This window comes from Lissotriton vulgaris, chromosome 12 (assembly GCF_964263255.1).
Source record: "Lissotriton vulgaris chromosome 12, aLisVul1.2, whole genome shotgun sequence".
Taxonomy (NCBI): Eukaryota; Metazoa; Chordata; class Amphibia; order Caudata; family Salamandridae; genus Lissotriton; species Lissotriton vulgaris.
Window position 1 is genome coordinate 781,579,604 of NC_141700.1, and position 18,236 is coordinate 781,597,839.

Here is an 18,236-nt window from a genome sequence, read left to right on the forward strand (position 1 = left end):
AATTTTTAGATAACTAATATCCCTTTTTTTTATTTTATTTTTTTATTGTTTTTATTAACATTTTTTATATATTGTATACAATCAACATAATCTGTTGCAGGCAATATCACTTTTAAGTTGCAGTTAGGTGCAACATGTTATGGTAACAACAAATGGATATATTTCTACCTATGTAGTAAAACAATTCTGATCTGGACATTTTGCCATCAGAGAACGGTCAGTGGGAAATTCGCCACAAGGCTGCGTGCAAGAACATGCTGTCCGGGGATCCTCTGTACGAGGATATCAGCTTCTACCTGGTGATCCGGCGCAAACCCCTCTTCTACATCATCAACATCATCATCCCCTGCATCCTGATCACAATCCTGGCAATCTTCGTCTTCTACCTCCCACCTGACGCAGGTAAGGAGCCCATGGACGTGGGCTCTGAAGGAGAAAAGGGAAAAGCTAAGGATAGTGGATCATATCCAAACAAGGTGGCAGGAGGGAAAGAAGGGACAACAAGACCAAGGTTCATTTGTTTTACTTGTTTGGGTAATTGTTTATGTAGTGTTGTACATGATGTACAAAACCAAGATGGTGTCAGATCCCTTTACAAAGAGACGGAAAACAACAGTACAAGGGTAATAGAGAATAAGAAAACATCAGGAGGATGAAGGGTAAAGAATTATATACATTATGTATAACAATGGGGTTCAGGTAAAACTAATAACAGGCCTGAAGGCTAAAAAGGGAAGAAGGTATATACAGTAAATACCAAGAGGAAGAACTAAGAAGTGTATTAACTAAAGTAGCAAGAGAAGGTAGGAGGCAGAGGAGGCGGAGTGTGCACAGACGTAGCTGAGCAAAGGGTTGTAGAAGTGAAGGGAGAGTGAGGTACAGACTAGAGAAATAATTCAGATTTGAAGGTAGTGGTCGAGGGATTCTTGTCGTTCGCATATGGGAGGGACCTCAAGTTTTTTGGAACGTACTAAGAGAATCATTCACTGATGGTACTGTGTTTATTCTGAAAGCAAGAGAAGAGTTTCAGTGATTTTGAGAGGGTGAAGGAGAACAGAGATTAAAGTTTGCGGCAGCAGTAACAAGGTGACGTGGAATAGAGACGTACACTTCGCTTCAATCGCGAGTCCCTTAAAGTGAGATCAATGTAGAGGTGATCTGGTCGCAGTAGCTGCTGCTTGTTACTTGTCTCTATCATGGAGAGCAGCTTTCAGAAGAGTAATACATAGTTTCAGGATTCCAGTGAATTTGGAGATTAACATAATTAGGGGTGGATGAGGAAGGAAGCAGATTGGCGCTAGAGAACAGGAATGGATAAAGAAACCTGGGACTGGGAGGCAAAATGTTTAAAAAAAAGAAAAACGAAAAATGCAGACAGGAAAAATGGAATGATAGAAAGAGTAGATGTTAAATAGCAACAGATGTACTGAAGGGTTGTAGGAAAACAAGAACAGAAGATACCGGGAAGGGGATAGAAAAGAGCTGACTAAAAAGAACCAGAGGACAGATTACAGGAAGGAGAGAAACAAAAAGAGAAAGGACATAGGAATGAGGCAAAGCTTGTGAAAGGAAAAGAGAAACAAAATGAGTGTGGGGCAAAGAATGTAGGGGTGGAATTATTAGGGGGTGGGTGCTTGGGAAAAAAGATCAAACGGAAGGGCTGGGCATGCAGGTGAAATACAGAGAGTTAAAAAAAAGAGGAGTAATGGGGCGGTGTTGGAAACAAAGTAAGTGGATTGATAATGTTGGAGACAAAGAAGGTAAATTGTGAACAGTGTGAAACAATGAAGTGCAAAGGAGTAATCTAAATAAAACGAGCAGTAGAAATGAATCCGAAGCAAAAAGTGTGTGGAAAACTTGGTCTGGGTTCTGGGGCAGTTACTGGTAGCTAAGCAGTGGGTGCTTTTAGTAAACACCTTAGATAGTAGTACTCCATCTGATTAGCTTAGCTAGTCCTTGTTTTCACTTAACTCTCCAAAGGCAGCAAAAGCGAGCAGTAAATGTGTACTCCAAGAGAAGATTTAGCGTTTTGAAATTAGAAACTTTGTGATGTAAGTGATTATATGCAATAAACCCAATTTTCTGTCTGACCTATATTTTCGAAACTACTCATTGTAATTGTAAAACAGAGCAGAGGGTACTAAAACCTCTTGGAGCCAAGATGCTACCTCCAAACACAACTATGTAACTTATGAGCTAAGAGCAAACAGCCTCAATAGAGGGAAGGTTATGTCCAGTGGTATCTTCTGGATGAACTTTTGGGCATCTCTGTTTACTCTTGGGTCTATTGTATGTGTTTATGAACTGTTAATCGATCACAGTAAATAGATCAAAGACACAAGACAAAATGCTGACATGTACTAGGTTTGCTATGGAAAGTCTGCTTCTGGGCCTAGTTTTCTTGACAACCTTGGGTTCATGTAGAGGCAACCCAGTGGGTTTGAGCTCGGGTGGTCAAGAACCACACACAACTATTCTAAAAAGTAAAGTCACCGAAAGCCCCCAAAATGTACAGGTATCTCCCCCAAGTCATTGTGGTGGCTTTTGGGCGCCATAGATTAGATTGCAAAGTCAAGAGTGTTGGTGTCCAGTTAAGAAGGTACTAGGGAGTTGGTTCAGGGGAGGCAGCTGGGACTCCTAGCTGGTGTTGTGATATCCATCATGAAGGAACTCCAGATTTCAGTGTTTTCTTTTTCTCCCAGTTTTTTGATAAGCCTATAAGAGCTGTCTGTGCAAGGGGTGTCCAGGCTCAAATGACCTTGTGTGTAGACTGCTCAGCCTCCAACAGGCTCAGTTCAATACAGCCAATCCCTTCATTGTCACTGAGGTGAAATGAACACCTTTATCAGTTAGAATATTATTAGGCACACCATCACAATCAAACCTACCCTAAAAAAATCTATTGGCAGTCTGGGTGTAAGGTTCTGTGACTCCTTTTACCTCCACCCATCTAGATAGATAGTCATCGACAATTATCAAATATCTAGAGGTGCCTGGGTAGAGTATGGAATGGCTCAATGAAACCCACACATAACTTAAGCCAGGCTTCGCCAACAAGTATCTCTCCAGCTACCTGTAAGTAGCTCTCCAGTGTGCAGCCCAGTCTACTAAATTAGAAGCTTTTGCTTTGCTGAAATAATACGCCTATATCAAAATTGAGAGTGTATATTTAAGTTGAAAATGTGTATTTTTCCAGAACTCATAAGTAAGGCTCTCTGTTTTCCATTTTTACAGATTTTTACAGATAAATACAGTCAGAAAACAATATGTTTTCTGTCTGCATTTATTTTTTAAGGCGGATAAATACAGAAAATGGTGCTTCTTTAAGTGAACTTCCCTGCTGTCTTTCATGAATTATAGCCCAAAAGCTGAACCGCTAACCAGCATGGGAAATGAAAAAACAGGACGAAATGTCTTTAAATAATGGCATATGTCAACATACATTTGTGGTATAATGCTAATATTTACCAGTGGACATATTTAATGTAATTTTTGGCAGCTTAAATACCTAAAACACGACAGACATTAAAGTATGAGTGCACGTCAGTCAGTTAAAAAAATATGGAAATGTACAGTTTTACAACTTCATTTTATGCAAAACACTAAATAAATATGGACAAGTAAAGATAAAAGGGCCAATACATAAATATGGATGAATATTGATGGGAATGTTAAAAAAATACCACAAACCGTGATCACTACTCAAATGATGGTATATGGAGAAAAATGACTGACTTCTAAAATATATTTAAAGATGAAATTTAAATTTGTGTGATGTATCATGTAGCATTGGAGAAACGTTTTTACAAATGTTACTACTTTGGTGCCAGAGGCATTGCAGCTATGGCTGTTATGTATTACCCATGTAGAGGCATTGCAAATTGACAAAGCCTTTTTTGCAATTCTGCAGGCAACTTGATGTACTGAGGATATACCTGGTAGTAATCCTACTGGTAGTAAACTTGTATATGGTGGCCACTAATGTAAACCTGTTTGATGGGGCCAGTATTACAACACTAATAATATTAGTAGCTCTCGATGAGTTTCAGTGAAAATAACTAGCTCCTATTGCAGTAAAGGTTGGAGACCCTGCTTAAGCCATACCCATCACAGCAGGATACTAGCTGTACAGTCAGCATTGCAGTGGTCAGATGCTTATCGCTCATCTTGCACTGAACTGACTCAAAGCACACCGAGACAGTGTATATGCGTCAGCTTCTGCTAACGACAACTGGCAGGATGCACATAGCTACACAATTCAGGGAGGAAATAAATAATAGGCAATGAGAAATACAAATACTTTTGAGAGAAAAATGGTTCAGTTGTCCTCCCTAAGACAGTGATAGAGAAGCAGGTTCTTATTCACTCCTTATAGGTGGGTAACAGGGATGGGGCAAGGGAGTGCACCCATGTTGGGAAACTGGCCATGTCTACATATGACATACATGCCTGGTTCAAGCACGCAGCACTCTAATTAAATAACTTGAGAAGTAGTTTCCAGTTCCACTAATAGTTGGTGCCGTACTCAAAGTGGAGATTGTGAATGAGAGACAACCAAGATAGTGGTACAAAAAAGGAGAAATGGAAAAACGCTTAAAAGAAAGAAGAATAGATAGAAGGAGGTTGGAAATACAAAGTAGAAATTAGAAAGGTGAAAAGTAAACACGAGAAATATGCAAGGTGGTAAACAAGGAAAAGACCACAAAGATAAACAGAGAAGGGTAGGAAACAGACATGAGGAATAGGAGGTATTGATCAAAACAAACATGACAAATTGACAGTTTCAGAAACAAAGAGAGAATACTTAGAAACAATAGAAAGAAAGCAGAGAAATGGAGATGTGGTGATAACAAAGAGATGAAACTGGAAAACGTTGAAAACAGGAAGAACAGATGGGTTTAAAGCAAAGGGGAATATTGGCGAGAGACATAGACAAGGGCTGAAAACAAGGAGAAGCTCAGTAAAAGAAAGAAACAGTAATAACATAACATGTGTATTTGTAAAGCGCACGTTCACCACTACGTGTATCTTGGTGCTGAATAATAGATGTTTGTTGTTACCCAACTCAATGGTACTCATTTTATTGACCTCAGATGGATGAAAGGCTGAGTGAACCCGCCGTGATTTTAACCTGTGACCATGAGGTCAAACACAGGTCCCTGCAGTAGACGCATTAGTCCACTGAGCCACCAGACCCGGCTGGGCATTAGAAATAGAACTAATCAGAGGCTAATGGTGCCCCCATGACTCCTTTCCTATCCTGAAAATCCTTCAAAATATTTAAAAGAACTCTCACCCACCGGAGTTTCCTCTAGTGGCATGCTTCATCATCAAGTCCAGATCTAAAGCACCTAGTGTGCTCAACCTACAAAACGTGGGGGCACTTCTAAGGATTATATACTTTTCCGGATCTGGGATACTTTTTAAAACCTCCTCTATTACCCAAAGGGAAAGATGCTTTAATTGAGAACTCATACCAAGGTAAGGTTAAAAATGTATGTGATGCCACCCCAGTCATTCAAATAATCATGGTCGACATGTTTCAGCCATCTTAGCCCCTACCGGGTGTTGTGGCTTTCTTCAGGACTGTAAATTATCCTTAGAAGTGCTCCCTCTTTTTGGAGCTTGAAGCACATCCGAGCACTCTAGGTGCACAGGATGTGGTCTCGATGATGAAGCATGCTACTAACTAGAGGAAACTCCAGTGGGTGAAAGTCCTTTCAAATATTACTGAGGATTTTCAAGATAGGAAAGGTGGCACCACTCCCTTCTGATTGATTATGTTTATGTTTGGAAGTTGAGTGGTCCTACCCAACTTACTTCTTACTCCCCCCTCTTGTGTTCTTTATACATTAGACATAGCAGAGGGCTTTGAAGTTTGTGCTCAACACATCTTGCTCTTCTTCCTTAGGTGAAAAGATGACTCTGTCCATCTTTGCCCTGCTGACCCTCACTGTGTTCCTGCTACTGCTGGCAGACAAGGTGCCCGAGACCTCCCTGGCCGTGCCGATCATCGTCAACTACCTGATGTTCACCATGATCCTCGTCACATTTTCAGTCATCCTGAGTGTGGTGGTGCTCAACCTCCACCACCGCTCACCGAACACACATGCCATGCCACTGTGGGTACGCCGGGTATGTAACCCTTCATCTGATGATGAGACAATGTCCAGAGTGTGTCAGTAGTGGGTTGTCCATTATTGCTGTGTCTATGTGTGTCTGTGAGGCCGTGACTGTGTGTGGGGCTGTATTGCATTGTTTACATTTTGGGGGTCATTTAGAGGGAGGGGTAATGGGGCACTTGAAAAAAATGGCAGATGTTTGGGCCTTCCAACAAAGCGTCTGATTTTTTATGTATGTGCTGGCCATGTACTCCATTGTAGCACTAAACAATAAAAAAGCAAAAATGCCCCATGCACTAAAAGAAAACTCCCATCACATTTTTTTATTTCATTATTTTTCATAATTTTTATTTTATTGTGTGAAGAAAATTCCCCATGCTATGAACTCATCTTCTGAAAGTTAAAAGTGCTCATCAGTTGCTTTTGCAGCCCTGCAAAATAAGTCAGCTTTCACTTTATTTTCATCAACACAGGTCCCGCCAAAGTGGCAAGAACTGGTATGTTGAATAAAACCTGCTGAATCAACATTGTACTCCGAATAGGACAGGCTAGCCACCGGTGGCAGCTTGGGCCCACCAAGATCTAAATGACCATGCTGGGAGGCAATTTCAGATATATATTCAGCTCCTTGCCTGATCATCTCTTCTTTTTCTGCTCCTGGTAGCACCAGAGTACCCTTTAAAGCCACTATGCGCTTTAAAAACTAAATATTAAATAACATTAAAAATAATGATTGCTAGAACTCAGTTCACAAATGTGTCAGAATGCTCCTCCTCTCTAACACAGACAACGTTTACAGGCTCCTTTTATCTCCGACTGCTTAATAGTATGTTGATGTTTTGAACACGGCTGTGTTGTCTGACTCTGTGTACTTGATACACTGGTCACTAACTGGCCTTAATAAACCGCAAATTTTACATTCTCTCACCCTCCTACTCACCTTTCCCGCCCTTCTCTTTGCCACCGCGCTCACAAAAAAAACATTTACCATTCTATACAGAGTCACAAAATATGGAACTCTCCTCGTATAGTAGTTTTTGTCTGTCTGTGTTGCAGCATTTTGGATTAATATTTGAGACCACTTTACGTAAGCTTTCCAGCACTTATGAGCCGAGTGCCTTGGGCACCTATTTGTTGCCAGTGCCCAATGATGAATATTGCCTCTCACCGCCTTATTTCTCTACTCCTAGATCTTCATCCACCTCCTCCCTCGCTACCTCCATCTGCAGAGGCCCAAACCCGAGCCTCCCCTGAAGATCGCCCCGTCCCCACTGCTGGGCAAGCGTGAGAATGCTGTCAAAGTCAACAGGGCCAACGACGAATACTTCATTCGCAAACCGTGCTCCGACTTCATCTTTCCCAAACTCAACAGGTGAGCGAGAAGTGAACATGCAAACAAAACAGATGACTTTCTTCATGTGGCATTCAACAAACTGATCAACAGAGCAGGGGGGCTGATTGGTGATATGTTTTCTTTGAGAATGTTACCCCTTAAAGACTTTGTAAAATGCCATCTGAAGAAGACCTCTCTGTGACTTCCAAAGCTTATACGACTGTTGGTCTTTATTTTTTCTATTCCTTTCTTTTTCACTGGAATATTTTGATGAGAAGAAAGGCTGTAATCCAAGCCACAAACTCACCCTTCACATTAAAGGAAACTGTTTAACACTGCTCCATCAATGCTCAATTGAAATTAGAGTTCATAGAAAACATCTCATATAAACAAAGTAAATCAACAGATGGTACCTCTCGCACGCCAATCAGAAAGCTCCTTACCACTGAGACACTAGCAGATGCTCACTACAGGTCCATGAGGGAGGAAGAGGCATACTTGGCATTGCACTCCCTTCATTACCATCCTTTCCCTTGCAGAGGTGTCATCCAGGCTTCTTTAATGCTCTGGGTTTTTCCTAAAAATGACCTAGTCACTTCTCTGTTGACAAAAACCAGAGAGTTCTTAAAAGGTGCTGCAGGACTTTGGCAGGGTGGCACTTTTGGGGCTAGAAGATCTGGAATGTGAGCATAGATGTCAGTTCACCAAAATGTACCTGTTGCCTTTATGCGTAATAAACTTTCACTCGACATTAAAACTCGATGAAAAAGTTCTGCCAACTTCACCTTGTACAAATCTCAACTGCACGTGGAGTATTGGTGCAGAGTATATTTAGGAGCAGAGCTTGCGATAGCTGAGCACTATGAGGCAAAGATCATAGCGGCATACCGATCACATTTATGAATATTAATGAGCAGAGCTCCACCTACCCAACACATTATCGACTATAAGAAGCGCCCCACCTTTGAGAGGCAAAACCCATCCCCTGCTGTACCAGAGAGTGGTACTAAGTGTTACTCATTATTAAAAGTGAGGGCACCACTCCTTACCACCTACCAAGAGGTAGAATGAGGGAGCACGTGGGTGAGAAGGGTGAGTACGAAGGCGAGTCAGTAGGTTGGTGAGTATGTTTATTGTGTGATTTATAAAGGTGAGTTTGTTTCTAGCATATCAAGAACACAGTCATACAACACAAAGCCGTGGTGGAAACCGTTACATACAATAAGCTGAACAGATTTATTGTAATAAGGTGGTACATACAGGATCAAGCTTAAGAGCGACCCCTAAAAACGTAACCCCCCTGAAGAAAGGTCAGTGTGTGCTGTCGAATCACTTTAGTACTTGGTACAAAGATTTGCTAATGTAGAGAGGATTAAGGCAACATCCGAAGCACTCACTACTCACCCTCTTGTAGGCAGTGGAAGATGCAATTCCTAATGAAGGTTGAAGGTTGTCTTGAGGGATAGAAGAATGTATGACGTTACAACGCAAACTATTACAATGCATACCTTTACAACACATTTTTTACAACGCGACCTCCGACCCATGCCATCACAACGCAAGCCATTACAATGCATGTTCCATTACCACGAAAACTACTATTCTAACACCGCCGGGTACTGGTCTGTGAGGGATATGCGTTGTAATTACATGCGTTGTAATGGAACTTGCATTGTATTGACCAGTTGTACCTGTGTTGTAATGGATGTTTCCCGTGTTCTAGTTACTCGATCCCCCCATTGCCTGTAAGGCTGACCACCCCTCCAATCTGTGAGACGGATCTTTGTGACAGTGCCCAATCAACATTCAAACAGGATCAATATCTGCAAAGCCTCTACCAAGGGACTCAGGCAGACCTAATGGCAGAATACGAAAAGACCTTAAAACTATTACCCATTTAAATTGGCCTAGACCAGCATGTTCTCAGCCAGACAGACACTTATTATGGAGAACATCATTACTCCAGCACAAGCCAACATCTCCGGCTGTCCATGCAAGCTTGCAAAGATGCCCCTACGTGGACAAAAGCTGCATCTTTAAACAATCATTGGCATAGCCAATAGGTCTCGCCTTTGGGACCTTATAGGTGTTTAGCCATGCAGCATATTATCCCGGGTGCTGTGCCGCCAGGGATTGAAGAGCTTTGCAAATCTTATGTTGCAAAATAGAATAGATATAACACACGACTGAACGGCGGTGCAGACTTGGGCATAACTTTCTATACGTTGTGCTGTCCGCACAAGCTGCAGGACCAGAGCACAGCAGACTGTAGGAAGAGGAAACGTCAACAATTCCAAAAGAAGGTTGACTGAAGAGCACAAGGCACCAATCGAGTAGATGAATTAGCAAAAAAACAGCCCACGGGGTAATGCCTCAAGTAGAAGATTGAAGCAACAGCTGTTTACATTTTTAATTAAATCCTGGCTTTCCCTGTGAGGCGTCCACTCCTGGGCACCCCCAAGGTGGATGCCAGGCATCCTTATCGTTGTGGAGATTAAGCAAGCTATTGCCCACAGTTGCAGATTGGGACTCCATGATTGGAATAGGCGCCGAGGCGAGAATTATCAGGTCCGTGGAATTTTTGAGCCCAAGACCCGCCGAGGCAGGGAATGGAACCCTGGTCCCGGGCTAGGCCTCTGCATCAGGGTCTGCCGCTCTAACCATTGAGCCACACTTCTCCACTCCACTACACATGGAAGACGCGAGTGAGGGGAAGCATTCAAAGTTTCGTTTTTACAACATGGCAAATATAAATGTATACAGATGCATGTCTCGCACAGCGCATGCGCGCTGACTAGGCTTGACCTCAAGACGCAGTTTCCCTTTTACTTTTCTGATTCAATGCCAGCCTTTCACTTTCCTCTGAACTAACAGTCACAGACCATGTATACTTTAGCTCATTATGTTCCACTAGTTAATGCAGTCATCACCTTGGCCAATCACCACAGGCCAGTCATGCCCTGTCATTCTGGGCTGGTTGGAAGAAACATGAGGTACAATAAAAGAGCAAAGAGGGCAAGTAGCCATAATGGGTTGGGAAAGCAACCGCCTAAGCAAGTAGACGGTCCTGGAGCAGTCTGTCTTCTAAGTTTGATGTCTTGCACCTGGAGTCCCTCTTCCATGTCAGTGACCTCATAATGGTGATTTCTGTTTTGGACGACGGTCATCAGTTGCACGGGTATGCGCAGCTTTTTCCCTCAGTTTCAAACGTTAAATTGTACACTTTCAAACATCAGTGAACTTCATGACGACAAATGATGACAATTAGCGATCCATGTCACCATTTTCTGCTTCTGTAGAAGGCTTAAGCAGGCAATCTAAAAAGGTGACATAACAAACGCAAGGGAATGTTATCTTTCAAAACCATATGTAGTGGGCATACGTTAGGCTCCCGGTACTTAACACCATATAACCAGTACACTGTTACGCACCTCTCTCCTCTCACCTCTCTCCTCTCGCATCGCCACGTGCAGCTCTAGGAAGAAGACGGTAGGCTGTGTGCTTCTTAAGCCTCAATTGTTAATGCAAGATTCCTTCCTTGTTCTAGTGAGGTGTCCATAGTCAGAGATATTTTGTGTATAGTGCTAACAGATGTGTGTCTGGAAGAAGGGAGTAAGTAGGTGCAACTTTTGATAAACTGAGATTCCCCCCCATGGCAAGCTTGTCAAAGTTTGTACGAAGCCTCTGGTGCTGGAAGGCAGTGAGGCCGCAGATGCTGAGAATTGCCAGTCCTCCCTCATGGGGACGCAACCTGCCCCCCTCAGCCCTTAGGCAGTAGTGTAATGTTGATAATCACTCAAAAATAGCAGTTTCTTACAAGCATATTTATTTTACTAGCAGCACAAGAATACAGCTAACTAATGGCTAACAGATGACAAAATAAAAGGAACGTGACCGCTGTACTTAAATATAAATTGCGGTCGGCTAATTCTAACAATAAAGCGAAGCAGCAGTCACGCTGAATAATATCCAATGGAGGACGGATGTTAGATACATGTAGCTTGTGCCAACATTTTAATACAAGAAAAGGCTAAAACCCACTGAAAGGAGAGCCTTCCCAAGGAAACAGAAAAAGAAGTGCAGCGAAAAGTAATCAAATAGACGGAAGAGCAATAATACATGTAACAGGGCCAGTCACCAGGGATGGAAACCACCCACCAAAGGCAGGATAAACATGAAAATTATCTTCAACAACTAAGGAGTGACTCAGTGAAACGTAAAATACGTGTAACAAAAACGAAATATAAGTGTGTCAGATTTTGCAGAGGCCCCTACCCGATTAAGGTAACTGTAAGATTTGAAAAATTCCAATCTTAATAACCAGGAGGTAGCAACCCAGTGAACTGGTGTGATTACACCCAACTGGGAAGGACAAGTACACCTCTATGTTAAAAGGACCCTCACTCACCACTAGTTGGTGACATGCTTCATCATTGGGTCCCCGCTGGGGTGGCCGAATGCCCCCCCAGCGTGCTACAATGCCTGATTTACAGCGGATATTGCCTGTGCCGGGCGGACGGCAGTCCTGAAGTGTAGGTCTTGGGCGGGGAGTCGCGAGTGATAAAATTTTACACTGCGTGAACAGTTCCCACGCCGTCCTGACCCAGGAAGTGAATTTCCTTCCTTCTATCTGTAACTTTGGCTGCTGTGAACTACAGTGTGCCTGCACGGGCAATATCCGTGAGTAATTTCACTACATTTATTTCATTTTTCACACTAAGTGCCTCACGGGAGGGTGTACCTTAGCACGTACATACCACCGGAGTGCAATTTGTCTGTGGTCCTGACGAATGCTGTGCGATCCTGCATTTTCACAGCAGAAACATGTTGACCTTATATCTTAATTAAGGACACAGGTCTCCTAATCCAGAACCTAGTTTTGTCCGCCTTCCACGTTTTTAACCTCAATACAGGTTGGCCCACATTAAATATTTTGTTTGGGTTTCAACCGTGTATTTTTTAATTCTGCACTCACTTATTCTGCACATTTTTTGAGTTATACCACTGTTACACTCACCACCAACCCGCTCCGCTGTAAATCAGGCGTTGTTGCACGCTGGGGGGGCATTCGGCCACCCCAGCGGGGACCCAATGATGAAGCATGTCACCAACTAGTGGTGAGTGAGGGTCCTTTTAACATAGAGGTTTACTTGTCCTTCCCAGTTGGGTGTAATCACACCAGTTCACTGGGTTGCTACCTCCTGGTTATTAAGATTGGAATTTTCCAAATCTTACAGTTACCCCTCAAAAGACAACCCCTCCAAGTCTGCAGTCATGCTGCACATGTATGTTAATGCATACACATATATACAATTGAAAAAAGGATTGGCCTTTTAGAGCCAAGACCTAAAAGGCTTTGCCAATGTTTTTTTTTTTAACTCTTCTGTTACCTTTCCAAGATGGAAGACACCCATCTTGAAACTGATAATTAAGAAAGATAATTTGTTCGGCTTCAAAACACATTATAGAAAAAGGTGGCAAAGTAACAAATTGCAGCAGTCCCTCCAAAATGTTTTACTAAATTTTAAAAAATGGGCAAATGCAGAGGATTGATCAACTAGTTATCTTTTTAACTTCCTTTTTAGTCTGTATGAAATGTAATCTGTGTCTTTTTTTCTAATTAATGGAGTTATTTATTCTTGCCATGATGCTTTTTATTGAGTGTTTCATGTATTTCTGCATCTTCTAAGGTCTTTGACCGAAATAAAGATGACTTGACTGACTGTTAATACACCTATAGGAATAACATGATTCTACTGAAGCCCCTCAAATCAGTCGCTATAGCCTGGGGACTGTTGACACCAATAACGAAAATACTTTTTTTGTCAATATGTGTGTTTTGTCACATTCGTGTGGGTTCATATGCAGGTTGTTAAAAGTCAGAAGGCCCAGCCTAGCAGCAGGCCACATCCAGGATTCCATTAAAAGAAGGGTTTCAGGGTGGGGATGCCAGAGGCCAATCAAATTCAAGCCCAAGAAAGACTTTGAAGTACTAGAAAACAATGACTTAAAAAAATTATAAAGATATAAAGTAGTGAACACTCTGAAATGGATGAAGACTGTGGTGGCATCTCGGTTTACATCAGCCTACTAATGTCTTGTGTTATTTTGCAGTGAATGTTCTCAGGCAAACAGTACTGAAGCTTATAACCAAGTTTTCTGAGTGAAAAGTTGCTCCCGGTGGTTGACTTATCACCCTTTCTGTTCCACTGTTGACTGGTTGTCATGGTTACTCTGATCATTTTGACTTCGCGGGTCTGGACCTGCATAGCCAGTTGCATAGAGGTGGCTCGGTCTCCATTAATTCTTGATCTAACACTAATTCGCATTTCTCCTCCTTTCCCCGCAGGTATCATAACGATCCATTCTCCTCCGATATGCGAAAGTTCATCGATGGTCCGAGCCACTGCCTGGTCCTACCACCAGAACTGAAGTCTGCACTCACTGCGATTACATACGTGGCCGAGCAGCTGCAGGGACAGGAGGACTACGATGCTGTGAGTTCAGTGGGGAGAGGAGTTGGCAATGGCACGGGGGAAACATGGGTGGGAGGTGGGATGGAGAATAAAGTCTTGAAATGTGCCCTGATGCACAAAAACTGAAGACAGGAGAGAGATTAGGTTGAGAGGAAAAGTATGTACAGTCATAAGTGCCAACCTGTATTAACGGCTAGAAAGAAATTGATGAGAAGGAGAGAAAAAACATTACTGGCCGATCAGACTTTGTTCTTGTAGAGCTCATTCTCACTCCACACTCCAATTACTGTGAACTCTCACCGTCTTCTTAATCCTGGGCGGAGTTTGCAGAGTTTTACTCTGCGGAACTCTGCAAAGTGCAAGAAAAAACTCTACTGCAGAGTTCTGCCAGTCGCAGGGTTTAAGTCGCACAACACGCGCTGATTTTTTAGTGCCAGGAGTTTTTCCTGCACTGTAAAATCAACACAAATGGCATTATGCATTGCCCAAGAAGACGTAGCTGCTTTCTATCCTTCGAGTAGACATTCGACTCAAGTGGCAGCTTCCTCAGTGTGAGCGGCAGATCTTTCAACGCGAGCAATCGGGACTAGCCACGACTGCCCACATTGAGAAATCTCACTGGAAGGAGGTTTAGCGTGTGATTTATTTCTCTTGAACACTCGCCAACTTAACATTAGCGAGCTGCTCAGGAGAAAAATCTCTGCTCCGTAGCACTTCACTGAGTTTTTCAGGAATTCCGTTCTCTGTGCGGAGTGGGCAAAGAATTCCGCTCCGCCGGCGGAGTTCGCAGAGTTTTGCCCACTACATGTTCTGCCATTCCAGGAGGTACCATACACTGTTGTACATGCATGCAGCAAATGCCTTGCAAGCACATCTAGTCAAAGCACCTAGTCGGTTGATTTAGGGACAAAGCCAATGCAGCCATGGAGGATGGGCTATTCCTTACTCTTATGTCCACCTCTTTCCTGTTGCATACTTTTTGCTATAAAACAGTTTCTGAGTTGAATGCTTTGGATGGGGATGGCTGGAAGACGGGTGAGTCATTTAGGAGCTTGTGGAGGACAGCCTCAATGGAAACCTATATGGCAGGTCACTGTTAGAGTGGCATTGTGGGTGAAAAATGATAGGCTAGACTGTGGCCGAGCAACCACCAGTGGCTGTGATTAATACACGCATTCCTTCCACCACCTTGTTTCTTTGGTCTCCAGTGTCTTTGAGCTGGTGATTGTCGGTGGGAGCCACCTACACTTCTTTTTGGGGACTGGCACCTATTTATTTCTCATCAGACATTTCCCAAGAGCAAGAGAAAGAAAAACACACCCACCCTAGGTTTAGGGGCTGCCCACCCTGCCTCTTTGCCACTTCTGCCTCCGATGCCCTTAGGCAAGCACTCACCACAACAAAGTATTCCTGAAGTACTACAGACCTCCTAAAATTCCAGATAGAGCAGAGTGTGCGTAGATTCACTACCATTTGGCTTCCATGTAAAAAAAAAAGGAGTCTGGGGGCCACTGCAGACTCCTAGTGGTTTCCCAAGAGCTATACATTTTTCATTAAAACCAAATCTACTAAACTGATTCACAACAAATTAAAAAACACACACATAGAGAAAATATGTTCTGCATGCAAAAATGGCGCCAAGAAGCCCTGTTGTTTTTCTGTGGTGAATCTCCCTACAACAGATCACGGAATCAAGTCTGCGACCGCTATAATTCTGCCTCAACCCCCTCTGCCCTTCTTCCCATGATCCATCCATATAAAACCTTGGAGGAACCATTAAAGGTCGCCTGAATTTTTCTTTTTAGGAATGTTTATGTCCAGATTATTTAAGAGGGAGGACAACTTTATTCCCCACACAAGCAATCAATGGCAGGGCCAATAGGGCGCACCTTTGGACGACCTATATATTGGCTTCGGCAATCGGGTGGGGTGAAGAAAGGGGATCATGGGGCGGTTAAATAGAGCCCTGGGAAGCAATCAGCAATGGCCTTTCATAGTGCTATTTTTTCCTTCCGTCATTTGGGATGGGGGATTAAACAGAGACGAGAGGGTGGTTATTAATTACATTTCAACGACTATGAGAGACATGTTCTTGCGATCAAAATCAAGCAATGAAGAAGCCTTGGCAGTGGTGTAGCTAGAGCTTGTGGTGCCCGGGGCTGTCCCTCAGATTGCTGCTCCTGTGGGGGGGAGAAAGGACGTCTAGCACTTTCAGGAGGTCCGAGAGACACGTAGTAGCGCCGCTAATAGTTACCTCGATCATGCAAGTTACATGCACATACATGACACTGTCCAAGGCTACACCCTGCATTATTTCTGTTGCCTACCAGGGTTCAGTGAAAAGTCCTGCAACACTGAATCGTGGTTTCACTCCCTTATTTAAACCCTGGGATTCTCCTGCCCAGAGACGAAACACTATGACACAAGGAACTGCCTTGGACTCGCTCCGGCACCCACTGCAGACTGCGCTGGGTATTATACAAGCCTCAGGAGAGCGAGGCGGAGGCACTCATGGTTGTTCCTCACTTAATAGAAAAGTGTGTGTGCTGACGGTCATAAAGTCTATTGCGTGTTAATTTGTGTAAATAATAAAAGCTGCACTCGGTGCAGACATGTGGTACACTTGAATTAGCTGGTCTTAATTGTTCGAGTTGACTCGAAAAGTGAAGTCACGGCTCCCTCCGATCACCGATCCTTTCATCAGTCATGCGCAGTGCGAAATAATAGGCGCTGGCAGGCTCCGACCGAATACATTTTGCAGATGATCATTCATTCATGCATGTCGTGGGCCAGCAAACATCAGAGATGTCGACTCTCTGTTAGCTGTAGCACACAAGTGCGTGTACCTGAAGTCAAATGAAGTCTGTGTGCGGCTGCAAGTGCGTGTGTCATGTGTCCATGGAACTTACTTGGAGGAAGGCAAGGCAAGCTGAAGCATATAATTTTGAACTTTATTACCCACAACTAACTTGAACTTGGAATGATTTTAATGCTCCTGACCTGACTTAAACTCCACCTAGGCACACACTTGCTTGTATTTGCGACTGCCCCCGGGCCATCCAGAGCAGCTGCATTTCCACGTACATGTCGGCCACCTGGCTCGCTTCGCTTTGTGCCAGCCGCCCGCATCAGGCTCACTCGGCCGGCTCTCAGTTGCAGGGGTCCCGGTCATTATTACTGCAGCGCCGTGAGCTCAAGATGCAGCCTACTGAACTGCCCCTGCTCACGCCATGGGAAGGCAGCAGCCTTCTTAACACCTTAGCTGCGTGTAAACATCCCTCCCCAGTGCTGCGCTGTCCATTGGAACCAGTGCTGAATGGACGTCCAATGGTCGTGCGCAGCACTGGGGAGGTAGCGCTGCTGACGACCATTGGCCGTCAGCAGCACTTAAGGGGTTAACAACCCATGACTGTGAGTCTGACAGAACTCACTATCTGACTCCTGACCTCACCCATGTCTCGGAGGTACCCATTGGCAGGCACTGACTTGGCGTCAGTCAAATATGCAGTGCGTGGTGTTTGAATGAGAATCCAGTGTTACATTGTGGCGAGGCGGGCTCAGCCTGCCTTGACCCCCAATAAGTCTGCTGAGCAGCGTGCAACGCACGCTGCCTTCCCTGCCTGTGCCACTTGCTCAGTGTTATAATAACAGCCAATATTCAGACCGGCTGCGCTTGACAATCAGGCATAGGGGCTAATATGCGTGACTTTCTCATTTCAGTGTGCTTATACAGACCGCCACACTGAAATGCGTTAGTCTAACACCTGATGCGTGACACTTGGCAGGGCTGGGTGGGAGAGGGGATAAAAAATAGGACGGGAGGGTGTGGGAGGAGAACAAATTAAAAGTGCAGCATATGGTGCAGGCTTCAACAGCACAAACCTTTCCAGAGAAGCCTCAAAATGCAGTAAGACACATAATCACTATGTAGGGTTGCACCTAGAAAATGAACAAGAACCATAAAATCAAACATAAAACTGACGCTTATTTTACATAATTGTAGATTACGTGCACGGCTCCATGAAATGTCCAACAGCAACAAAAAAATCCTGTAATTTAGCTAATGACTACAGGAAATGTAAATATACCAAATGCCAGAATGACGTTGTTATGGAAGCATGATGTCAGGTCACAGTAATAATTTTGGACTCTAGAAGATAAAGGTGTGACGTCAAAGTGAAAAATATACAGATTAAAAAAGCCCATCCCGCACAGAGGGTCGCATAACTCCTTCCTTTTACGCCCTGTAAGGACAGAAAACAGCAATGTTCGAAGTATCTGCACTGACCATCGGGCATTAGATGG

The 18,236-nt window shown here is 43.6% G+C and overlaps 1 protein-coding gene across 1 annotated transcript in view; it reads left to right on the top strand.

The window, feature by feature from the left end:
* The window catches only part of CHRNB1 (cholinergic receptor nicotinic beta 1 subunit), a 75,117-nt gene that overhangs the window by 46,664 nt on the left and 10,217 nt on the right, over positions 1-18,236 (top strand). Inside the window, exons 7-10 of the mRNA XM_086946149.1 lie at positions 211-402; positions 5,912-6,135; positions 7,313-7,494; positions 13,805-13,952. Of these exons, the coding sequence (XP_086802275.1) occupies positions 211-402; positions 5,912-6,135; positions 7,313-7,494; positions 13,805-13,952 (746 nt within the window). The remainder of the gene's footprint in view (positions 1-210; positions 403-5,911; positions 6,136-7,312; positions 7,495-13,804; positions 13,953-18,236) is intronic.